Below are 25,315 nucleotides of genomic sequence, written 5' to 3' on the forward strand. Positions count from 1 at the left end.
AGTGAATTAGCTAGATGAGAAGACTGGTACCCCTCTCGTGTGTCTGGTATAGTTACCACCAGTACACAGTTAGCTTAACTTAGTATAAAGACTGGAAAAAGCTTGCCTGGCTCTGTCCAAGCAATGCAAAATGTGCCTGCCAGCACCTCTAAAGTTCACTAATTACAACATTTTATCTAATTCGATTAAATCTTACAAAAACCAAAACGTAAAAATGATGATTCACTGTTCTGCGAGGGGATTACTTTGTGTTCTAAACCATTTCTTTGCTGGGAGCAGTAACTTCTTGGAGACTCCACTGGTTACCTGGTGACTGTTCAGAGCCAAGAAACATCACCCCATAAAACCACAAATTGAAGTTTTTACACTAACTTTTTTGTACGGGTTAAGTAAACAAGATATAATGTGGTAATTAGTGAGTTTTAGAGGTGCTGCTACATGGATTTTGTTTTGTTTTGTCTCTGGATTGCACCAGGCTAGCTGTTTCCTCCTGTTTCCAGTCTTTGTGCTAAGCTAAGCTAACTTCCTGTTGGCTGTAGCCTACAGTTAAACAAATGAGAGTGGCATCAATATTTTCATCTAACTCTTGGCAAGAAAGTGAATAAGCTGGTGTAGCACTTTGTAAAACCTTTAAAAACAACACACTTTTGTGGCTTCAGCCTGTTTCAAGGGTCTTAGAATAAGTCAAATCTCCATATATCATCAAGCTGGTGTCACTCGTGTCAATTAAAATGATAAAATGTTGGATTTGTAGGAAAAAAATGAAATAATCAACACTAGACTGCCTTCAGAGTAATGGCTAATCTTGTTTCATCTGACATGCTGTGTGTTGTGCAAAACGAAATATATAGAAAACGACTGTCTGCTCTGCAGGAATGCTAAGGTGGAATCTTCAAAAGAAGATGGAGACTCATCCATCCTGCAGCGTCTTACTGATCAAAATACTGGTCAAAGAGCTGGAAAAGATGCTAAAAAGGGTAGGCAATGTTTGTCCCTCAACTCAACTCTTTTTAAAAAAGGTGAAAAAGCTAATGAAAAGCTGGTTTTAATGTAACATTTTGTCTGATGACTGATTCAGATCCATAAAACACAATCGTACACGCATGTCATCCCAGTGCTGCACATGCTCTACTATGTGGTTATTCAGGTAAGACTCACCTGTGTGACTGAGTTGATAATATGATATTGTTCATGTAAAGTCAAACAGTGCTTTTTACAGTTAGAAATAGTGTGTAGATCAACAGACAGTTGAATTATTAAATTATATTATTATATTATTAGTATTTTCTGTCTTACTGGTTTGCTTTTCTGTATTCCAGTCAGGTGCCGTGACTCCTACCAAGCTTTATCAGAGAGTATCCGAGTGTTTGATGAAACTGCTGATCTTACCGTTGCCTTATGCTGCTGTGGCCCTGAGCATTCTGAGGAGCATCAAGATGGAAATGACCACACCAGGTATTATGCATCAATGAACACATTTTCAGACAGCTGAAATCAGATACTAACAATACCTCGCATACACTAAACACTGTTGACATTGACAGTCCTTCTCTCAACAGGCTCCTTATATCAGAGGAGAGTCATTGCAGAGCAGAACTTGAAGAATAAGCTTTTCACTTTGCAGGAAAAGTGAGTATATATCCTTTGAGTGACTTTGAAGCAGTTTAACACTGGATAAACTCATTTTTTTCTTACAATCATTGTCTCCTGCTTCCCCATTTACTGGTTTCCTCCAGGGTGTTTGTGCTTGCAGACCCAGCTGTGTTTTCTGCTCCACTGGAAGCAACAGTAATAGCAGACTTGGAGGCGTCCAGCCTGCTCAGGGACACACTATCACAGAAGAAAAATTTGGTGCTACGTGTGCTGCAGGCGGGGCTGGAGACAGCATCCCAAAGCTCCAGACTGGTTCAGGCTCTTGGGGTAGGAATGTCTATGAAGACGCTTTAGACAAAGCCTTTGGACAGAAAGACTGAAATATCTTAAAAATATTGGACAGTTTGCCATTAAAATTTGCTACAGACATTCATGGTCCCCAGTGGATGAAGCCTAATGATTTTGGTGATCCCCTGACTTTTCATCTAGCACCACCAACAGGTTTCCATTTGTAGTTTTAAGTGAAATGTCTCAACAACTATTGGATGGATTGCCATTACATTTGGTACAAACAGTCATGCCCTCTTCTGGATGAATGTAGTACCTTTGGTGATCCCCTTACTTCTCGTCTAGAGCCACCATCTTGTCCAAATTGTTATTTGTCCAATACTTTGCTTCATGACCAAATACCTGCAAAACTAATGACATTCCCATCAGCCTCAACTGTATTTTGCATTGAAGGTGCAGTGTGTAGAATTTAGTGGCATCTAGCGGAACAGACACGGTAGAAATGGAATATAATATTCATAAGTATGTTTTAATTAGTGTATAATCACCTGAAAATAAGAATCGTTGTGTTTTCGTTATCTTAGAAGAAGCGCCCCTTATATCTACATAGGGAGTGGTTCCTCTTCCCACCATGTTTCTACAGTAGCCCAGAATGAGCTTTAGAGGCAGATTTCGTTACCTCTGGACAGAGCCAGGCTGTTTCCAGGCTTTGTGCTAAGCTCAGCAAACTCCCTGCTCGGTTTAATCATATATCTAACAGATGAATATGAAAGTGGCATCAATATTTTCATCTAACTCTCGGCAAAAAAGCGAATAAGACATATGGTGAACATGGTAAACAGTATACCAATAAACATCGTAGGCATTGCCATTACCATGCTTAACATTTAGCTCAAAGCATTAGCCTTTCAGAGCTGCTAGCATGACTGTTTAGACTTCGGGTCAACATGCACACATTTTTGTATTGTTATCAGTGTTTCCTTATTTTCGTTTGCCACCCAGACATGTGTTTTTTGTGTGTTTCAGGCTATAGAGGACCATATGGTGGAGAAATATTTCCAGGAAGTGGTCCTAGCTGTGGAGCAGAGTATAAAGCACAGAGCAGGTGGTCATGCAGACTATCTGAACAGACTACAACACATTTACAGAGACATTTTGACTGCCTCTAAAGAAGGTGTGTGTTTTTCATCTGTTCTAGCACACATTATGAGTATGAGCAGAGGAAAGAACATTTTGACAGGATTTACCCTGTTTTCTCAGAAATAACCGAGGTAGATCATGGCTCTGTGTGCAACACTGCAATGCCCTTTCCAGAGATCAACTTCCTCTTGTGGGACAACGAAGAGGATCTATGTGAGTCCAGCAGACAAACAAAAATTTCCACTACCATAAGTTTCTGTTTATACAAGTTCCACAACTAAATAAATGTCACAAAGGCTGCTGCTGCAGTTGAAATGCACATTAAATGTATCTTCCCTAAAGGGAATCTGCTGGCAAACTTCGCCCTGGGTTCCTCCCTTAACTCCAGTGTTGATGAAGAAGAGAAGGACAAAAGAGACTTGGTTCACTCTGAAGACAGCGGGATAGAGAGAGATCTAAAGGAGAATGACTTTGATGGCACAGAGCAACCCACAGACAGAAATCCTTTTCCAGCATTCACACGGAGAAATGCCTTTAAGAGCATGAAGCCAGCAGATAAATTGAGCCTAATGAGGGAGAGGATAGAAGCGTTTCTTGGAAACTCTCCTGTGTTTAAAGAAGAGCGGAGTCACACAGCACGGGTGGTGGTAATGGGGGACGATCGGGTGCTGGGAAGGCTCACCAGGGCTTATCAATCCATCCGGTGAGCGGATGGTTTTTCATGAATACTCTCTTCCAAATAGTGCCACAGCAAAATATTATATGTTCCTCAAACATTTTCTGTATTTTCATTGTGTGTAGGTGAATTTAATTAGTACATTCAGCTTTTCACTTATTGTTTACCTGCATTTCCCCACAGAGAAAGAGAGTCAAAACATCTTATTTTGACCAAGAAACTGAACCAACAGTTATACTATATCCCAGTTACTGATGTGGAGCCTTCACTTAGTTCACCTGTGAGTCACTCAAAGCAACACTAACTGCTTAGTGTGAATTTATTAAACTCTATATGACCCTGCAACACCTCTTATTCCTCATAGGACATCCCATATCAACAGGAAGGCAGTTTGTCTCTCGCCTCCTTATTGGGAAAAGTGGACCCTTGGTATGACAGCAACATCAACAGTCTGGGAGCCGCAATCCCCAAACTTGCTGGAATGGTAACTCGTTGTAGAAATGACATCTCATTAGCTGTGTGCAGGTTGTTGATGTGTATGTTGGAGATTAAAGGAGGAAAGAGATGCAGAGATAGCAAAAAACCACATGAGGCATTAAAACAACAGTCTACAGCCATGCTAGCAGCTGATACCTTCTTTCTTCTGTGATCTCTCTGCTGCAGGACTCTAATCACTGTAAGCCATCGGAGCGTAACCTCTTCCTACTGGACAGCCTGTGTTACTACCTTCGCTGTGGGATCCAGCCAGTTAACCTGCCGCTCTACTCTGTTAAGGTACAGTGCAGCTCTCATTTGTATACTGTAGATATTAAAAGTCACATGTATGTAAATGTCAGCAGTAGATATCAAAGGTGGCTTTACATATTTCAACAGAAGATGTAGAAACACCACATCACAGGATTAGGAGTACATTTTGTTAAAGGTAGAGTAACGGGGTATTTATTGAGGTAGGCCTATTGCTAGTTTTACATAAAGCTGCCAATCAATATATTTTTTATATTAACAATGGATCAAATGACTATGTATAATGTGAAAGGGGCCGCCTGTAGTGATGAACCTAACTCTGCAGTTTCCCTCAGTTCTTCAGAGGTTTTTACCCTCTTTTAGCTAATTGTTTTGATTTTCCAGCCCAGTTTGTGGGCTGGAAAATCAAAACACGCTCATCACCCTTTTTTCCAGCAGTAGCAGGCAGCTATTTTCATCTAAAAAGCTCAGATAAATTCACTGTGAATTACCAGGCCAGTATCAAACGTCAGACTAACAGAATTAGCAACTAGCTCAACCAAACCAGAGCTAAAAAAGAGAGTGAATATGGGACTTCTATTCATCTGGTGGACAAAATCACGACTGCAAATGAATACTAATGTTGCTCTGTGTCTGCTGGATGTGTAAATATGCAACTCTGTTAAGACATTCACCTAACAACTCCAATTCATAAGGTGATACACAGATGTAAATAAAGTTTTGAGCTTGTAGTGGTGCCCCCTAGTGGCCAAACAAATGAATGAATGCAGTGTGTAGAATTTAGTGGCCTCTAGCAGAACAGACTTGACAGAAATGGAATATAATATTCATAAGTATGTTTTTAATTAGTGTATAATCACCTGAAAATAAGAATTGTTGTGTTTTGTGACATTAGAATGAGCCCTTTATATCTACATAGGGAGCAGATCCTCTTCCACGGTGCCTGCCATGTTGCACCGCCATGTTTCTACAGTAGCCCAGAAACCAAACACTGGGTCTAGAGAGGGCCTTTCGCCTTTTGAGTTTTTGACTTTTGTGGCCACCGTAGATTCTCCTACACGCTTGGAAGGGGAGGGGTATTCAGTTGGTCGCAATCTGCAACCTCACTGCTAGATGCCACTAAATCCTACACACTGGTCCTTTAAGTAAAGAATTTAAATATCTTCTCCATTACTGGGCAAAACACAGTGCATAGTGCAGTGTAGTCTGGAGGTGCCAAAGTGACTGTGGAAATGATTTACTGATGCTGCACATGTAGTTCCTGGTTTGACTGAATACAGTATGTGTTTAGATGACCCACTCCAGTTCCGTGGTGGAGGAAGTGTTTGTGTCCCGTCTGGAGGCAGACATCCCAGAGTTCAGACACCATAAAGAAATATTTTCAAGTATGTTTCTGAATTTCTTTCTCTCTTTTGAGTGTGTGTGTGTGTGTGTGTGTGTGTGTGTGTGTGTGTATGTGGATACTGAAATAAATGTGTTAACATTACAGTTACATATAGTAAAGTGAGGTGTTATCTTTGACAGAGGAACGCTCTGCACGCCGAAAGAAGTCAACAGTGGAAGTTTTGGGGGCAGTCATCTCAGTCAGTTACACAAAGGTACAGTCCTTCTTATAAGTAGACATTATTAATATTGTAATATTTCATCTTTAGTATTATCATCAACATTAGGACTTGGGCTAACTAAGGCTATCTTTATTTTTACATCCTCGTCAGATCTCTTTAAGCAAGCGAGAAGTTGTGAAAGGAGAGGCACTCATGACATGTGGCGTTGTGATTAAATCAGAGCTGGCAGCTATAACATCAGGTCTTTTGGCCTTTTGTATGGATTTGTATTTATATTTTGTTGACAGCTTTATTCAGTGTAATAATAAGCCCTCAAAGATTTGTAAGATTATCTTACTTCCTATCGGTTTGAAAAAACAAACAGTATATGAATAATCTTTTTCACTTTGCCTAGGTGAGGATTACCTTGCTGTAAGTTTTGACAGTATGAACCCAAAATACAACACAATAGGAAATTATTTACTTCTACACAATATAAGCAAATTTGATCATTTTTAAATGATTATTGTTATTATTATTTGTTGTACCATTTATCTATCTATATCGTATCTACCAAATCTATTATACAAGTTGTTAAATATTCTACACCTTTTCATAGAAGATCCAAACCCGAAACATCAGCATCAAGACAATGGAGAACCGAACACTCTCTGTGTGTCTGGACAAGGACTCTCACAGGACATATACTGATGTTCAACGGTAATTTATGACAATACAGCATCTCTGTTTTACATTTTTTCTATTTCACCTCAAGCAAATTTTAATACACTTTAATGTCACTCCGTTACAGATTAGAAATTTCCCCGTGCTTGGACCCAGTATGCAGAATCCAGTCCTGCAACGAGCAAGAGTCACTGCTGAGCAAGTATCTGAACAAAGTCCTGTCACTTCCCATCAACACCTTCACTGGTGTGACGTACTGAGGGACATCACCTGACTATTTCATGTGTACTGACATTGCATACTGCTGTACACAATGCTCTGTCATGTTGCATAATATTCAGTGTATTATTTTTCATTTTGTTCTTTTGTATCTGTATTATAAAGTGTTACCCTTATTGTACAACACAATCTGTTATAATTACAGTTTACTTGGGATGATTCCTATAAAGGATGAGTTCACTGAGGTGCTCAGTTCATTAGAAAGACAGATGTAGAGTTATAAGTTTGTATTGGGAGAACTAAAGCATCAAAACCATGTGACGTGAATTCATGATGTGAGCTGATTCCACTCAAATTTAAAAATTTGGTAAATAAACTGACCCTCAGCTGAATATGTTTCTCTCATATAAAAGAATTATTCTCTTACTTGCACAGAGAAAGTTGACTTGAACATGGTCTTTATCAGCATTGCACCTGTTGCACTCTCACACTCTCACACCTGAAATTTTTTTTCTGTCAATTTATCTCTCTATTTAATCCTTAATAACGTCTCATGCAAACATCACACACACATTTGTAATGGCTTTCAATGATGAACACAGTTATACCATTAACTATATAAGTGTAAATCACTGAATTTATAAATCTCCATGAAAATGTAGGAGATTGAATACACTTTTTGAGGGATTAAAAAACAAACAAACACTTAAATTCTTTTGTTTTACAAGGAACTTTCTAAAACAAGAATTGTTTTAAACTCTTTAAATGTTACATTTTCTGGCTCCTACACTATGATCCACAAGTCTACCAAATTTAAGGTTGATATGTAAATGTACTACAGTTTTACCGGGCCATGTGTAAGCAGTGCATGTCGTCCCCTTGTGTGTCAAACCTCTCCAGAAACTCTCCAAAATGGCTAAAATGTGCTTTTCAACACGTCAAGAAATTACTGGGAGTTGCTTTTTCGCTCTCTGTGGCGCAGAGAGGCATCCACACCACTATGGGTCGCTGTACTCATGAAAACTGCTCTCCAGGTGTAAACTTGGACTTACAGTTGAACGCTTTCACCGTCCAGACGGCGACAGGTGCGCTCCTCTCTAAACATAAAGAGACTAAATCGCTGATGTAATGCAGAAAACCGAGATGGGAATTGACAAGTAGAGAAGTATAGAAACTTTGTCCGGGCAGAGGTCAAAAGGTAAATGTTTAACGTTGTCTCTCTTTTTTCTTTTTTTTTTTAATCTGAAAAAATTGACGTGACGTGGACTAGTGCAGTGGACACCTTGATATGCAGCAGGTGCATCCAGCCTGACAGGTATTACTGACCGAGCAGTTCCTTGTTCCTTCTTTATCTGATCGTTTTTGCAGAACAGTACTGCGCTAGGTTTTCACTGAGGACGCTCATTTTAAAATGAAACATATTTGTACAGTTTGCATGTGTGTGTCACCTGTGCTGACACAAATAAGAATAAGTTAAAATAACATGAGCTGCGGTGCTTTGGGGATTCCTGCATCACCAGGGTCTGTTCATTAGCACTATGTTAAGTGCAGAAAGCACCAAACAAAACATAATCAATGCCTTTGACTTACAGAAGGTATTTATTATTTTTACCAAATGTGATATGTACCTTTGTTGAAGCTCAGGATTCACAGAGATGGTAGTTGTATGTGTCAGTTTTACATAAAATAAAGCCAGTGCACTACAACAGAACATGACGAGCACATTATAACGCATAGTTAACATAGTGATGAGTCTTCAAGCAAACAGAAAATCAATTATAAAATCAATTATTAAAATTCCCACTAGATAGTCAGCTCACAGCAGGAATTAACACTGTGTGTTATAGCGCTTTTGGCAAAATTACATTTTAAACATTTCTCTGACACCTTTGTAAAGATGCTGTTTTACTTTTGGACTATCAGAGTCTGTGTAACACATTAAATTGGATTAAGCATTGCATAGAAATTATGGATTTATGTTTTGTCACATAGGGTTGATATTTTCTTTTTGGAGTTCACAATTTACTTCAAATTGACATCTAATTTACCTGTATCATCAAGTGCTGGTTAGTAATTGACACTTGAAGTTAACTGAAACAAATGTTTTAGGTCTATTGTATTTTTCCTGTAGTGGAAACTGCTAAAAATATTAACTAATATTAAATATAAGACATACAAGTCTCCCACTGAATTAACACCCCCACATTTCCATTGTGAGTAGGTAGAGCAGGTTGCAGATGTGGAGAAAGAAGGGTTATTTAAGAAGGGTGTCAAAAAGAAGAGCTCTGTTAAGTAGCATTAACACCAAATGTTCATTGCATTGTATGTCTGTGTCTCTCAGCCGTTGTCCAATCAGCTGCTCCATGTGAAACCTATTTGGAGACACTGTGAGCTGCCCAGGAGGACAATCATGAAGAGGAACAAGCAGATAGACATCAAGCGCGCCCTCGCTCTGGCCGGCACCTTTACCTTCCTGTGCTCCTGTGCCAAAGCATGCCTGCTCCCCTTCCTCACCCTGTGCTTCAAACAGCTGGGCCTGACTCCTGCGATGACCGGCGTCGTCATGGGCACCAAGCACCTCATATCGCTGGTGTGGTGCCCTGCGATGAGCCTGCTCTCCAAGCACTACAACAAGAGACGAGCGGTGATAAACGGCTCTCTGGTGTGTTCGGCAGCAGTCGCCCTGGTTCTGCTTTTTATCCCCCCGACAGATGTGCACACACAGGACAGCACCTGCAACATGTCTGAGCAGAGTAGCAGTCCAACTCAAAGTGTGGCCGATCACCTGCTCACGAGTAGCGTTGGACCCACGACATCATCGACTGGAACTCACCCAAAAATCAACACAGGTGCTGTTTCTCAGTCTGGTGTCACTTTTCCTGCAAAGACACTTGGTGATACTGAATCTGCTCCTGTTATGACAAGCAAGCATGATAAGGAAAAATCTCATCCTCAGTTGTCAGAAAAGAATCTATCTGTGGTTGTCGACAACAGTCCCAGAGAGCCAAAGATCAGCAGCTCTGTCGTGTTTCATACCACCAGCCCTCTGGCAGCTTTACAGAGGAATAAGCGGTCCAATATCAAATCAGGTTCAAAGGAACAACCAAAGCAGGAGAAAGAGAATCATTTTGACTTAATGAGCAGCTTGAAGGTGATATACATCGAACACAAACTCTTCTTCTTGATACTCATCACTGTGTCCGTGTGGGAGTTAGCATCAGCCCCTCTAGAGTGGACGGCAGACGACAGCCTGTATGAATATCTAGATTTTGCGGATGCCTCGGACCGCTACAGCAGCACCAGGGTTTGGGGTTTACTGGGAGCAGCATGTGGGGTCGCAGGAGTGGGGTCGCTGGTTAGCCAGTTAAGCTGTCTCATCATAGCAGGTCAGATACCCAGAAGCGCCATGCATGTCTTCTGCTACGCTGGTCTGGCCGCTGTGGCCCTGCCGGTGGCGACCTTCCTGCCTCTCCACCTGAACAAGAAGCGAGACAAGGCCAACGGGCTTCTCAAAGCTGTGCAGCTGGTGCGTGCCTCCCCCCACGCTCTGCTCTGCGCCATCACCACTCTCCTGGTCGGGATGGCGGGCTCGGCCGTGGATAACTTCCTCCTGTGGCAGATGCAGGGTTGTGGGAGCAGTGAGCTGCACATGGGGATGTCTCTAGGCCTTGCGCTGCTCTCACAGGCCGCCTTCCCTCTTCTGGTGGGCCGAGTGTCCAAGCTCCTCAGCCCAGGACGGGTGCTCGCAGTGGGGGCTGCATGTCTGGGGTTGCAGTGCTTCTATTACTCCTTCCTGTGGGCACCGTGGGCTGCTCTGCCTGCTCAGTTGTTGAGCTGTTTCAGCAGCGGAGCCCTCTGGTGGGCTGTGAAGGTCCAGTGCGACAATGTTGCCACGCCGGGGGCTGAGAGGAGTGTGAGGAGGGTCTACAGTACACTCTCTCTAGAGCTGGGACGCGGTCTGGGGAGCTTTGCTGGAGGATTCATGGTCCAGAGGTTTGGGCTGGAGTGGCTGTTCAGAGGAGTCGCAGTGGGTCTAATGGTGTGGTGCGTGTGCCTGCCTCTGCTCCAGTGGAAAGCTCCTCGCCAGCGCAGGATTAACTATTCTCGCCTTTTGGCAGCTGATGTAAGTGAAGCCAGCGACTCTGAGTCTGAACAGGAGAGAGACTGGCTGGATAAAGCAATGGAAGATGACAAAAGCAATAACAACTATGGAAGGAGGATAAACCACTGAACTCCACAGTGTTTCAGCATGAAATGATGCATTAAAGCATTTACTACAGCTGATGGAGGGAATTTAACTTCATAGAATAATTTCTATCAATGTGGACACAGGAATTATTATTCCCCAGAAGGTTTGCACTCTCACTTATAGACATGTCACTCTTTATAAAAGCGGGATAATCGATTTCCCACTCTGATAGGGGCATGCTGACTTTTAACTCTCATTACTACAACTTTTGCATCAGAATTAAATGTTGTGGCATCCCATCTGTCTTAGTGTTTTATCAGCCTGCAAGTGTCAGCCTCACTGATGGACTTGGGGATTCGTCTCCGAGCCTCCTGAGTCCTTACAAATTAACATTTGCATAAGCAGTCACTCTTCATAAAGCAAACAAGGGAACAGGATTATGGGTGGGCAAAAGGAGGACTCGGTACCACCAGGCAAGTTCAACAGCTTATGCATGATAACAATAGGAACGCTGAATCCTCTCACAGGGAGTGTAAATACAAGACGTGTGCACAAGGTGAGGCTAAACCGCGCTGGCATCCTGTTTCACCACACCCACAGTCAGTTTATCTTTCTCTTAAGTCACCACTGACTGCTTATTTTGGATTCTAAACAGTGTGACCTGATAAAATGATTAACCAGTCTGCCTTCAGTTATGTGTATTTATCTGCAGCGCATTCAAATTGACCTCTGCAAAAATGAACTGAGCTGTAAGATTGTTGTGTTATGCAGGCATGTGCAGATGTACAGTACCAGTCAAAAGTTTGTTGGACACATCTTGCCATTCTCTTGAATGAGAAAACGTTTCTAAACTTTTGACTGGTACTGTATGCAGAACATTTAAAGGGCATCTGTGTTTGCTAAATCTGTGTCAGAATAGCTGTGTCTGATCTGTATTTGAGTTAGTGCTAAACATGCCTTGTGTCAATAGATTAATTTGACCTGTTAGGAAACAAGATAATGCTTTTCACTCAGTCATATGAAGTTAGAAATGTCAAACCTGTAGTTATTACTTAATTATGCAAAAGATATGTAGACATGATGTTATTAATATTATTTTCCTTTGCCCACAAAGTTTCAGTGTGGTCAATATCAGGGTTCACTGAGTTATTTGGAAAACAGGTCTGTGCATTTATGTTAAATTTGATTGACGCTGTTGCTGACATAAATACTGTGAAGAGTAAACTAATATGTTTTTATCATGTCTCTTCTTATAGCTGCAAATATCTAAAAATATTAATCTGAAAAATGTTGATGTGTGACTCCAACATTATCTCCTCTTGAATATTTGCAATAAATAAATATTCTTGCGGTCACTTACTTCACATGAAGCTGCAACCAGCAGCCAAAGTAAATGTTTGCTTTAGATCCAAATCATATAATTCGACAAAGAGATCCTCAGATCTGAACCTCCCTCTGCTTTAAACACACATTGCTCACCCCTTATGGGAATAGTAATGAGTCTGTGTGTCATAAATTGTTCTTGCTCTGTCATATCATTTGAATAACAAACTCTTATCTTATACGCCTCTGAGTCTCAGGCAGTAGTGTGAATTGTCTGACTGTCTGTTTACACACAGCTGTGGAGTGAATGAATGAATAAACACTTCTCCCAGGTGTGGGACTCTGCTACCTGCGGTACAACGGCAGCTCCTGCATGCAAACAGATGCACGCTGCGCCCCTTTAACATCTGTCTGGCCCCTCAAGGGGGCTCGGCTGCATGAAATCAAGTCATCCCCAGTATGTTGTTAACAGCTGAACTCAGGCGTGATGTAAAATTCATGATGAAAGAAAGCTCAATTCTCCTGTGGAGAGTGTTGTTGTAGTGGGTAGAGGGCAGCAGACCATTAAAATGGCAGATGTGTGTTATTTCAATCATTCTGTCCGTGATGTTGTTTATTAAGTAGCATATGGGGAAAGAGACTGAATAAATTTTACAATGATTGACTTCTGAATTTCATGTGCACTTTTTTGCTTTCAATCTGCACTCAGATGTTCACAAAAGCACTTCTTTTTTTCTCTTTGTGTAACCGCTGTTGATGTAAGTTATGCACACATTTTATCTGCACACACAATTTTTTTCGACACTTAAAATCCTTTTCCACATTCACGAACCTGGATTCTTATACAGTGTTTCAGAGCTTCACAAGATGATTTACAACTACAAACTTAGTTTCATAAGCTCAAAATTTTTCTGCCACTGATTTGATCCCAAACATTTCAGTCATGAGAAGTCAACAGCTTTCTCTTAATGGATTCAAATGTATGTTTTCCACGTTTCCCACTCTTTATGTAGTTATCACTGGGCGTGTTATAGTCTGTGTCAGTCAGTAGGTGGCGCCTCGGAGCGGTGGTCACTGCATCAGGTCCTCTGTGTTGAGGATGAGATCCACCACTGTGAGGTTTGATTCAGCATCTGCCGGCAGCTCCTCCTCTACTCCATCACATGTAACGACAATGCTGCACGGACTCTCAGTCAATACGTTGTAATATTTATTTTCAGGTAGCATTTCAGTTTAAAATTTTCTGTGCAGTGTGTCTGAAAAGGAGAGTATTTTTGAAGAAATATGGAAAAAGAAAGAAAATCATCTAAACAATACGGTTCTTTGGAAAATACCCAAGTGGACGCAGCGACGGAGAAACCAGGTGAGTTTTGAGTGGCATCCACGCCAGATGTTTATGTGTAAATTTAACTGGGTGTATATTTAATAGTGTTACTGAAGAAGGGGGTGTTTTACATATGTAGCACCAACTTTCAGCAGAGAGCGTTGAAGCTTCAGGTCCCTGCAGATTCTCACTGTCAGTATGTTAAAGTTACCTGTCAGCAGGGCTGTAGGCAGGATTGTAGTTCCCACCGGGGGGCTTAGACCTGTAACCCCCAGTATTTCCAATATGTTGAGAAGGTGAAGACTTTTCTTCAATACAATCTACATGTAGCCTTTTGATTGTCTCCAATTCTGCCAGGAATACAGTTGTAATACTAGCATCATTTTATTTAATTATGTTACTTTTCATGCCTTATTAAATTAAGTCAGAAAAAGCAACCGGCTCTGGTCTGTAATTTCTAAATAGTTTCCATGAAGATTCCTGTAAAATATCTGTGTAATTTGATGCAATCAGAGACAGTGTTCAATTGTTCTGATTAATTAATTCCAATTCATTGCTAGGTTAAAATAATATTTAATCACTGCACAGCAGGTCAGCTGAATATACAAATATGTGAAAATTGTCTAAAGGCAAGCAATAAGGGTTCCAGTAATAAGTGACAAATTTATGAATATTTAATATTTAAATTGAGCTTTTTTCTGAGTATTTCTGTTTTTCTATCATTATTACCAAGTAGTTAATCCCCAGAAAACCACTAGGACACTGTTAGGAAATTAGACCCGTTAGTGTTAATATCAGGGTATTAACTCACATAAAGATACAGGGATTACTGATCCTTCATTTCTCCTCAGCTCATCTAACTTAACTTATACAAATATACACTCATTATTATTATACCTCTTGGTGATTCACTATATTCATGTTGGCCAAAAATGTAACGCTGTGAGTACATTTTTAAGGTTATTCTGACCACTCAGACTCATTGCAGTGTCAGTCCATGAAATGAAAAAGAACAAACATTCATGCAAATGAATAATATTATAAATAAAAATGACATAAAAAGAAAATATAAGAAGTATGCAATATGCAGTGTCATTTTTGCAGAAATTTTAGTGAATTGAACATTTGTAGTGTTAAGCTGTCCTTCGTACTGACGCCAGTTTTAATGTTATTTAGAGAAACCTTGACGCACAAAGAGAATGACGTCTAAAAACAACATGATGTCACAGGAAGCAGAGACGTTACAGTTAATGGAGACACTTTGTGTCTTTAGTTTGTGAGATTTTAATTTTGGCATGCCTCAAGGCTCAGTTCTTGAATCTCTGTTATTCTAATTGCACAAGCTTCTTCTCTATAATATCACATAAGCAATATTTAGTTACAAGAACACACACAAATACAAATTAATTTGATTCTAATGTTTTCTATTATACAGCACATGTACCACATGGTTGAGTGTCTTGAGGGTGTGACATTATTACTACTACTGTATTCTGTCCAACTGATATGCAGGCATTTAACAAGTGAAATTAATACCCAGCCAGTAAATAATAAAACTGTATATTCACACAAACCTGATATAGAGGAAGTATAATTAAGAGTGACAGTGTGAAATAAAAGCCAAGGACAGTTTTGACAAATGTCTTGGAGCCTGTTGAAAGGCTTAGAGCAGAATAACGCAAACAGAACGAACACATGCAGACGGTTTCAACACTGCCAAAACACTAAATCACCTGCTGATAATTAATGTGAGTGTTGTAATACACATGTAGATGAAGATGAAGTTGTGGAATCACCAGATACTTGCGTAGGTTTGGCAGGTTGTGTGTTTGTGCAGCTCTCATATCCCCAGTGATTCAATGGGTATAATTGTAATGTCTTTTCACACAAGGTCAGGTAATTAAAAGCCAATCCGAGCTGCTGGATGACTCATCGCTCCTGGTGAGGAGTAGGAGGCTGCGGGGGGGGGGGGGGGGGCAGTGCAGTTATTCAGTGATGCTGAAATGCTCTAAGAATCACAGGAGCTCACATCAGATTATAGCAGGATGGTGAATTTGATCCAGGACAGCGTTAATGTTTAGAGCTGAACCAGAATCATTGGAGCGTTTCATTCAGAATTTCATCGGTTTTGGGTTTAACTCTACATATTTAGGAAGTTTGTCGAGTGTCGAGAGTCTCTTGAGAGCCTTGATAAACAACACAGGTGCTTTACTGAACATAATGAATGCAATAAATTAGTATGCAATAATTCATTTTGGGAAATACACTAACTCACTAACTTCTCAACAGTTAGATGAGAGTATCAATACCTCTTCAATCTTCTCATCTAACTCAGAAAGCAAATAAATGTATTTCTCAGAATGTTGAACTACTGTATGAAATCATTATGCCACTGTGTAAGAATGTATACTGATGTGAGTTTTTTTCTGCCTGTTGTTGGAAATTGCGATCTGTTCTGTACAAGCAATTAACTGGTCTGTGACCAGTGAGTGTACAGAATGCTGCTGCTGCTGCTGCTGGAGAGACAATAGACCCTTTTAACAGCAGACATTTTAACTTGACATTGCAGCAAAAGCGCAGGTGGCACTAATTTAATTAATGATGGTTCAGTTCCTTTAATGTCGAGATGAATTGAAAAATGCCTTTTAAACTCTTTCAGATCACATTGCCAGTCATATTATGCACCTATTTAACACTATATGCCAAAAAAATCAATTTCTTTGTCTTCTGATAATTCCAATCATGTTTTCTCTCTGTAAAACAAAATATGACGTGTGCTTACGTAGGCTTGAACCAACTAATTTCAATCAATATAATATCATGACATCTATCCATCAATCAATCTTCAACTTTTAGCAGTACAGAGCTCAGATTCACTATGACACGTCCACTTCTCAAATCAAAATCCTCCCAAAGTCCCGCCTGTCTGTCCTGTTTCACTCAGAAAAATGTCACGATTCGGAAGTTAAATACTCTCGTAATGCCGTTTCATCTGGACTTTAAATGGCTCGGTAAGTAGTGCTAGTGAGCCAACAGGCAAAACACCAGAGCCCTGAACTGGACCACTTAAAAGTCGTTAACGAGGTTATTACTTACATCTGTGCTTTTCCTGCAATTAAATGTCAAAATGTCTGCTGCTCTGCAGTTCATTATACTGTAGACTGAGCTTATATTCAGCCTGGTAACCTCCCCGCTCACATGCCATCACCCATCCTTTAAGAAGGCTGTTCGCCTTTGATCATTTCTCTTTGCTCTGATGAGGATTCCTGAGGATAACATTGTTTTTTTTATTAGTTTGTTTTTTTATTTGCAATTTCCACATTATGATGGAGTTACTTTGAAATGTTACAAGAAACAGAAAAACAGATGATGTTACAAACACTGCTTATTGATAAAATGATGGTTCTTGTAAAACAGCTGCAGTGATGTCACATGACAGGAGGAAGTGACAGCCTCACTTTCACCTGAAATCACTTAGATATCTAAATGGAGTCTACTGCACACTTTATGGATTTCTTTACATTTTTCACAATAAATTTGGTACAGGAAGAACTGAATCTTTGTGCTTTTGTTATTTGTTTGTTATACAAGGCAGTCAAAAGTCTACAAATTTAAAAAAAAAAAAAATGTATCTGTGAAATCTCATAATCCCGTTTTCAGACCCAAATGAATGTGTTTGTCTTTCAGCTGAAGATGTCATTTCGATGGCCGACTCCTCAATTACAATTGAGGACATTGAAGGAGAGCTGTTCAAAATTGAGCGGATACGAGACATCCTTGTGCGGAGAGAATCAGAGCTGAGATACATGTAAGATCTGCTTCCTCAACACTTAAGTGCATCTCAAAAGTAGACAAACACATTATTACAGATTCTATCTGGCTTTTTTAAAAATGATTTATGGCTCCCAAACGGTGTTTTGGGAGGAGCTGATAATATTTGAGGAGGAGTTTTTCACATACTGACAAACACTGATGGCATCAGACCCAAGAGGATAATACATGCTCCTCTTCTGTCATGTGACGTTCCACTGCTCGGTCCTCTGCACCCACACGTACAGTAAAGCTCTGCTGTACAGGGATCTGAATGCACAGAGATACTGCTGACAGTCCCTCAGGAATAAGAGAAGATGCACCACAACTGTCAGCCACTGAGACTGAGAGCAGCCATGTGCATGATGGCAAAAAGTGTGTGAAGAAAACATAAAAAGCAGTGTTATTTAAGGTCTAGCACACAAACACACACACACACACACACACACACATATTCACCGTTTTTTTTTTTTCAGATCCAGAAAGATGCCCTTTTCTCCTTTCTCTCTCATCCTTGCTTTTAATTATTTCACTCTTTTTCTGTCGAGACCTTCCTCATTATTTTGACCACATGTATGAGGATGGAGGTGGGGGGGCACCAGCACTGCATAATGTAGCCATGTGATGAATCGAAGAAGTACAAGATAATGACTTTAGCTCGGGGTATTGCTGTGCAAGCTTTCAAAATGACTAGTCTGAACCTCCACAATCACATGCAAGTGTTGTGGTTCATGATGACATGTAGCAGTTTCACATCAGGTTTTCACTTACGTCAATGTTCTCTGAACACGGACTTTTCATCCAGGAGGTGAAAGGTGATACACAATCACACCTGATCCTGCTGTGCATGTGTTGACATGAATGATACAAACTACAATACAGACAGTAATTGAAGGTCAGCTATCATGGGGAGATTTGATAAAACGACAAAACTCTACAATGTGAACAAATTATTCTTACATTCCTGAGGTAGAATTTGAACAGTTTTAAGACCTGAATGGTTTGAAATGTTGGGAAATACACATTTGCTTTCTTGAGGAGAGATCGATGCCACAGAGGAGTGGTATCAATCCGCTTATTAAACTCTTAGCTAGAAAGCAAATACACATAATTCCAAAAAAAATTTTTTGTTTTTTACCACTGAAATGCTGCCATAGGTGGTTGATGCAGCAGCATCCTTTAGGCAAACTGCAACATGAACAAGACTACTTACAAATTTGCACTCCTGGGTGGCAGCATATGAGTCATCCTGAAATATAAACTGCTGAAGTACACTTAAGTGAAACACATTTTATTGAATCAACAGCTCAGAGTACCTATTCCTATCAGAGTCATTTTCCTCTTTTTGCCATCACTGTAATAGCAGCCTCTCCACAAACACACACACACACACACACACACAAACACTCGTCAGACAGGCTCCCGATGTTTTGAAATCCACATCGGAGTCAGACAGTGAAATGAGATCTGATACTGTCAGGTGTGATTCGTCCACAGAGGGCAGCGTGGCGGCGTTATTTCAGCTAATAAAATCAGGGATCTCACAGTCATCTGAGCCCAACATCTGAGTCCAGTGTTGTTCTGTTTTGATAAGCGCGTACAATTTCACATTCACGCTGTCATTTGTAAAGGTATGAAGGAAATTACTTTGTTACCGTAATGCAAAGTCCATTCTACATTTTTAGGCCCCGCGATGAGATACTGTCTTTATTTGCATTAGTAGCTCTGTGCAGGTCTTTTCTTATCTGAATGATAATCTGATAATGATTTGAATGACAAGCCTTTTGTGCTTTCCCTATTGAAAAATGAAGCTATAGTAATGACCACTTAATTGTACTTCACCATGTCATGTTGACAGTGATATGGGTAGAAATTCTGACTCTATGGCTGCCTTGCATACAGCAGTTGCAGTCAAAAGGTTGTATGTCATCACGCTCATCACTGACAGCTACCAGTGTCAGTCTGTCAAACTGACGCCACTTAAACATTCATCTGAATATTCTCCTGCTGCCTGTAGGGATCTCTGAGACACTGGAATGACAGGATCCTGCTGAAAAATACACAGATAGAGATGCTGTGTTGTCCTCAATGCTCAATAAAAGTAATGTGAATGATTTTGACTGAAATACCAACTCCTGAATATAAAAGCACAGGCAGTTTGATAGTGCAGACTGTCTTTATTGATACTGTATGTTTCTGCTTCATCAAGTGGTGGATGTGCATCTTCTCTAGTCCTAATTATCCATAAAAATACTATGAGACAGTAGAAATACAACTGCTTTTTAAATTTAGAATAACTTGTTTTTCTGTGAAATATCTATTCATGGTTTTTGAGGGACTGTTTTTCCCTTTGTTTCTTTCTTTCCACGTAGGATGGATGACATTCAGCTCTGCAAAGAAATCACAAGGCTGAAGAAAGAGCTGCAGAAACTTGTCTCAATTCCAGGTAAAATAAAAAAGAGTCACTGCCTGTCTGTGTAGTGTTTGTCACCAGCTGTTGTTAAACCTGCAGACATTTTGCTTTGGGTGGAGGTGTACACTGTTTTTATTTGCTGTATTTTCATTGAAATACATCTAACGACAAGAGTGATACTCTTTTAAATAAGAACTAAGAATCCACAGCAAGTATACTGTAACTATAGTAATGAATGTTTTACAAATCCTAAAATGTCATAATTTATCATTTTAACACTCAGTGAGGGCTGTATTTTATGGCTTGTCATGTGATTGTTGAACAGACAAAGACAAGTCCAAGGAGGACAGGGAGAGGGAAGAAGAGGTGCTGCAGCAGATCAACAAGCTGGTGGAGACTAGAGACTTCCTCGTTGATGATGTGGAGTTTGAGAGGCTGAGGTGAGGTTATTAAATCACTTGATGGAAAATGACTTTGATGAAGTGGTATTCTCCTGACTCACAGGCCCTGCAGACATTACAACGCTGTCTGTTTACAAGACAATAGATTTTCATTAAGACAAATTCTAAAAGGCTTAAATCTTCAGATTGATGTAGCTCATTGCAACAATTAAACAATGAGCTTTTAACATGTTACATTTTTGTCGTTTGACCGTGACTGTTGACCCCTCACAAAGCAATCATTTATCAATGCTTCATCACCACTAATCCACTTAAGTCCAATACTACTGGGCGTGTGACAGGATCTAATAGACATGTGGCCTTGTCTCTTGTGAAAAAATTCACATTATTGACATTTTGATTGTTCTCAGAAAGACTGCAGGGATTTGAGAGACCATCTTCCTTTATTATTCAATGTGGATGTGAAAATGGAACGAGGAGATGATCGTGTGTAGCACACCATGCACATTTAATTAAAATCCTTTTCTTGAGGACGTGTCAGTCCAACCCAGGTTTCTCTCAAATGCTGTCCAGTGACATTTAACGAGATGTAATAAATAAAAAATAAGGAAATATTCTTCTTCTCAGGGAAAGAGAGGAAGACAGAGAAATGGCAGCCTTCTTACAGTCCAGATTTCCAAAGACCTCGGCTACAAAAGGTGAGTCTAACCACAAGGCTGTCAGTTCCTGCGTCCAATAAAACAAAAACAAGTATTGGATTGTAGTTATGTTTGTAGTCACCATTTAGCTCTACTCATGACATTTGTATTTGTATGTAAAAGGATGCAGGCAGTTGGGACAGTGGGTATACTGCTTCTGGTAGTTCAGGTGTAATCCTTGCATCAGCTGTGTGCTCCAACCAAAAGTCCCTGATTGACAAGTCGGTCTAGATAAGAGCATAAGTTAAACGATATTCTCACATTTTTTCAGGTCTTAATACAATACTCACATGTCCATTGAAAGGTTGATTGGTTGCTGTAATTGTTCCTCCTGTCCATACTTGCCACAAAGAGTCAGGGGCACAACATTTTTTCTGCTGCTGAACCTTCAATATAGGCCTTTTTCATGAAAGACATTTTGATGTCAAACAAAAAGCACAGGTGTGAATAATAAAATGAACGATGGCTGAATTCCATTTAGCTCCTTCAGGGTCCTGGTGTTGTTCATGCTGGCTCACTGTCACACTGTAATGAGACACTTAATAGACCAGAGCTGTCGTTAATGTTACTAGTTACACCTGTTTTATTGGTTGAAGAGAAAGACACTTTTGGGACTATTAAGCCCCCCTTAGTTCCTGATGCTACACCTGTCTATCTTTCCACTCTAGTGTGGCACATAATGCACAATATTAACGGTTGCAGATTTACCATTGAATTTGCAGTCATTTCTGAAACAGCAGTTCTTGGATTTCACAGAAGAGTAAACACAATAGGTTTCTTATTTCTAGCCAACAATCATGGATTTTGTCAGCTGAAATGACGACTAGCAGATTTTATCACACGTAGCTAGCTAGTTTAAGCTAACTCTAATCCTAAAACTCAGTGAGTTAGCTGAAAACTGTCTTCAGCTGACTTTTTAATGTTTCAAGCTGACTTGTTTTAAAACAAGTACCTGTAAAAGGGTCTCTGCTGTACACTTGATAGCTCTATACATGATATATTTCTAAAAGGCAAAGGCATTGTAGGTAGTAAGCTAGTTAGAGCAGATAGAAACACTTTCTGATACATTGCTTACACTTTTGTTCTTATATTTTCAATTTTTGAAAATGTAATAAAAAGACACCACCCTTCAAACTCTTCATATATGGAGTATTGCTCGTATTAGAGCCTAACGCACACCACCTCAACATGTGGAGAAAAGCAAAGCTTGTCTGCTTTAGCAAAGGATTTAGCAAATGGTCAATTACACAACAACTCTTTCAATGCGCATATGGCGATGTGAGTATTATTTTTAGATCTAAATGCACCTGTGTGAACAAGCTGTGGTGAATAAGAGTTTACAGTTACGTCTCCTTGTCAATCAGGTGCTTTGCAAGATCAAAAAGCGGCGTCCAAATCACAGCAGATGTCAACGCCATTTTTCACTAAAACTGGACTTACACTACTGAAAGACTGCTGCGGCTTCACCTGCTCCATCATGTAAAACACCATCCAGAGGAAAACAGGATTCTACCTGAAAATGTGTGCTTGTGTGTGTGTGTGTGTGTGTGTGTGTGTGTGTTTGCGTGCGCGTATGGATGGATATGTGCACGTCCCCAGTGCTTTCTTGAGTATATTGTATGTCTCCCTTATTAGGAAAGATGATCTGCATTCATCTTCATATACGCTCCTGCCCATCATGTAAAGGATGTGTATTGCTATACTTTATGTGATTTGCTACTGTGAAATACAGTGTTTGTATGTCTTGCAGTGGGGAAACTAACTGGCTTATAGATATAGTAATGATTCCTGTCCTATTAAGGTAATTACATATTTTAACGGCTGCTCTGACAGTGCAATTATCCATTTGTGGTGTATTAGACACAGTGTAGACGTCCCTCACGGAACAAACTACACTTGCTAATCTTCCTTTGCCAATTTATAATAATATAAACCAGAAAAAAGCAACAAATCATCACATTTGGAGAATGATTGGATAATTTTGCTTGATAAAAGACTGTAAATGACTAATCCATCATCAAAATAGTTGTTTAATTTTCTGCTGAATGATTTAATCACTAATCATTTCAACACTACACATCATTTCACTATTTACATGAAGGATATCTAGAATTATCATCAGTCTTGAGATGTGGTCCGGTTAAGAGAAGCCTTAAAATGTAGAAGAGATGCAGTATATTAAGGACACGATATGATAATTTTATGAATAAAGTAAAAATGCAGAAAACCTTGTTGCTTTCTGCTGGTCATCAAAATCATGCAGAAAGCTTTCCTACTGCAAATATTGTACATGTGATTGAAATGATTTGCCAGCTGCTGCTCAGTTACTCTTCAGTCCACAACTTAAACCAAAGTCTTTGTCTGAGCTGCATGTAATTAGTCATTAAGTATTCTGCCTTACAGTGTGTGTTTTGTACAAAGCATTTTCACACATATGTTAAAAAATCATCATGTGTATGATGTATCATTTTGTGTGACCAATTATGGAAATGATCATCTTTGCAATGCTGTTGTAATAAAGACTTTCTCAGTGCTGCATTCTTGTCTTTAACTAACAGGCACACACGGTACATTGTAGTAGCTTGCAGTGCAATTAGTTTTGCAATAAATCTCTCTCACACACACACAACTCAGAGACATCTGAGTGTTATGAATAAAATCATTTTTGTGCAACGTGAATGATTATAATTCTCACATTTCCCAGCTGCTGTTTTTCCTTTGCTCTCTGTAGATATCCTCCAGGTGTACACACTATGTTTGTTGGAATATTAGAATATTTTACAAGTGTAGTAATTAATTTCAAGTTCATGTTCATGTTCAAAGAGGTTATTCTGCCCACGTATATTTCACTGACCTTCTCAGTTGCAGTGTGAATTTGGCAACAGATGACGTTCATGCAGCTATACTGTGGTAGAGATGCTCTTCCTTCAAATTAGGGATGTTTGTGCAGCTTTTCCTCCAGCTGATCCTCAGAATTTGTCTCCAGGGAGCTTTGTTCCAAGGCTTTCAGGTACCTCTACAATAAAAGCAGAACAATAAAAACTCTATAGACCAGATGCTTTGTTTGAACTTATAGGTCGTTGTCTTCAAAAATGGGTGTCTTTCATTTCCCAGAAGCGCTATGACCACATCAGCTGATGTTTTACTTCCAATTTAATGCTTAACTATATCTCATCTTGTCACCAGAAACAACTGGAAGCCAGGACTTAAATACCCGACTCACTCCACAGAGCATCCTGCCACCATCTTGTGTGTTACTGCCATGACAACAGGATCAGCTGGTGGATTGTATGTGTGTATGTGTGTGTGTGTGTGGTGATGATGGTGATGAGGAGGGGGAGTTATTATTGTTCACTGTGGTGAGGAGAAAACCAGATGGTTTCAGTTCCACATACCTCATCTCAGCTGCCATCCTCCACCTTACACACACACTTACACACACACTTACACACACACCGCAGTAACAGATGACTCATACAGTGGACGTGGATGTGTTTGGCATCCAATAGCAAGACCACTGTCTTTACATTGTCATTTAAATGTTCCTGATGGAGCAATTTGTCTGAACAATACTCATTTTTGATAGAAAATATGCACATGTGAAGATAGATATAAGCTAAATTTGGTGTGCATATGTTTTTGCTTTCTTCATTATTCTTTTATGTTGTGGCAAAAATAAACACACATTCAGTTACACACATAGCCTGTTTGTAAGTCTGTTTAATGGAGCACTGACAGTGCATATAAATGTAGATAACTGAGCATGCTGTGCTGCTGTATTTCACTATAAAGACTGCACAAACTGCTTTTGCCCGAGACTCTTTTCTTTCAGTAATGTGGTCTGTTTTGTGGTTTCATTCTCATGGCAGCTGATAAGGGCCGTCACGGCTGGTTGCAGATTAACAGACCTGTGCACAGGCAAGCAACGCTCTCCACTGTATTTAATTTGCAGGCTGAGAACACTAATCAGGGAGCTACATAGTGTGAATATAGACAAGTTACTGCCAACCCACTCTAATTGGATGCTTGTGAAAAAGCGGCTTGTTCTTGTATGCAGCGTTGGCTGAGACATTAAATAGTCCCTGGAAAGGTGATATCATGCTTCGCCAATTTTTTTTTTTTTTTTTTTTTTACAGCTTTGACTCTACATTTCCTCTGAAAAGTTTTAATAATCCCAGACTCAGTTTTGAAGCAGACAAATCAAATTATGGTATTTATGGTCCGTGCATGTAAGGCTGCATTGCCCTCCAGCAGTTTATATTTTGTCCC

General features: G+C 39.9%; 3 protein-coding genes across 5 annotated transcripts; all 3 read left to right on the top strand.

Moving 5' to 3' along the window:
* Nucleotides 1-472: 472 nt before the first annotated feature.
* pik3r6b (phosphoinositide-3-kinase, regulatory subunit 6b) lies at nucleotides 473-7,280 on the top strand. Of its 2 annotated transcripts, XM_067616219.1 has the most exons (16): nucleotides 473-977; nucleotides 1,079-1,147; nucleotides 1,320-1,455; nucleotides 1,560-1,629; nucleotides 1,737-1,920; nucleotides 2,908-3,055; nucleotides 3,142-3,234; nucleotides 3,364-3,724; nucleotides 3,881-3,977; nucleotides 4,062-4,181; nucleotides 4,361-4,471; nucleotides 5,733-5,826; nucleotides 5,966-6,039; nucleotides 6,157-6,247; nucleotides 6,605-6,705; nucleotides 6,797-6,899. In XM_067616219.1, the coding sequence occupies exons 1-15, from the start codon at nucleotides 876-878 to the stop codon at nucleotides 6,694-6,696; spliced, it is 1,842 nt and encodes a 613-aa protein (XP_067472320.1). In that variant the 5' UTR covers nucleotides 473-875; the 3' UTR covers nucleotides 6,697-6,705; nucleotides 6,797-6,899. The 2 variants fall into 2 exon arrangements, with proteins under 2 accessions (XP_067472320.1, XP_067472319.1); XM_067616218.1 differs by lacking the exon at nucleotides 6,157-6,247 and having other exon boundaries at nucleotides 6,797-7,280.
* Nucleotides 7,281-7,907: 627 nt separating this feature from the next.
* On the top strand, nucleotides 7,908-12,315 carry mfsd6l (major facilitator superfamily domain containing 6-like). 2 transcript variants are annotated; one of them, XM_067570521.1, is made up of 2 exons: nucleotides 7,908-8,086; nucleotides 9,230-12,315. In XM_067570521.1, the coding sequence occupies exon 2, from the start codon at nucleotides 9,299-9,301 to the stop codon at nucleotides 11,117-11,119; it is 1,821 nt and encodes a 606-aa protein (XP_067426622.1). In that variant the 5' UTR covers nucleotides 7,908-8,086; nucleotides 9,230-9,298; the 3' UTR covers nucleotides 11,120-12,315. The 2 variants fall into 2 exon arrangements, with proteins under 2 accessions (XP_067426622.1, XP_067426623.1); XM_067570522.1 differs by lacking the exon at nucleotides 7,908-8,086 and adding an exon at nucleotides 8,100-8,203.
* A 1,192-nt stretch (nucleotides 12,316-13,507) lies between these two features.
* Nucleotides 13,508-24,345, top strand: zgc:171844 (uncharacterized protein LOC100151763 homolog). Its single transcript, XM_067616057.1, has 6 exons — nucleotides 13,508-13,763; nucleotides 17,412-17,532; nucleotides 19,907-19,980; nucleotides 20,273-20,387; nucleotides 20,976-21,046; nucleotides 22,411-24,345. The coding sequence occupies exons 1-6, from the start codon at nucleotides 13,685-13,687 to the stop codon at nucleotides 22,527-22,529; spliced, it is 579 nt and encodes a 192-aa protein (XP_067472158.1). The 5' UTR covers nucleotides 13,508-13,684; the 3' UTR covers nucleotides 22,530-24,345.
* Nucleotides 24,346-25,315: the final 970 nt, after the last annotated feature.

The sequence above is a fragment of the Thunnus thynnus genome, chromosome 17, assembly GCF_963924715.1.
Source record: "Thunnus thynnus chromosome 17, fThuThy2.1, whole genome shotgun sequence".
Taxonomy (NCBI): domain Eukaryota; kingdom Metazoa; phylum Chordata; class Actinopteri; order Scombriformes; family Scombridae; genus Thunnus; species Thunnus thynnus.

Bases quoted from the DNA above. Each gene is read 5' to 3' on its own strand.
- pik3r6b (XM_067616218.1), top strand. From the start codon at position 876: ATGCTAAGGTGGAATCTTCAAAAGAAGATGGAGACTCATCCATCCTGC. The intron at 4,182-4,360 runs GTAACTCGTTGT...TCTCTGCTGCAG, and splicing joins TCCCCAAACTTGCTGGAATG to GACTCTAATCACTGTAAGCC. The intron at 5,827-5,965 runs GTATGTTTCTGA...TATCTTTGACAG, and splicing joins CCATAAAGAAATATTTTCAA to AGGAACGCTCTGCACGCCGA.
- mfsd6l (XM_067570521.1), top strand. From the start codon at position 9,299: ATGAAGAGGAACAAGCAGATAGACATCAAGCGCGCCCTCGCTCTGGCC.
- zgc:171844 (XM_067616057.1), top strand. From the start codon at position 13,685: ATGGAAAAAGAAAGAAAATCATCTAAACAATACGGTTCTTTGGAAAAT. The intron at 13,764-17,411 runs GTGAGTTTTGAG...TTTGTCTTTCAG, and splicing joins CGCAGCGACGGAGAAACCAG to CTGAAGATGTCATTTCGATG. The intron at 17,533-19,906 runs GTAAGATCTGCT...CTTTCCACGTAG, and splicing joins GAATCAGAGCTGAGATACAT to GATGGATGACATTCAGCTCT.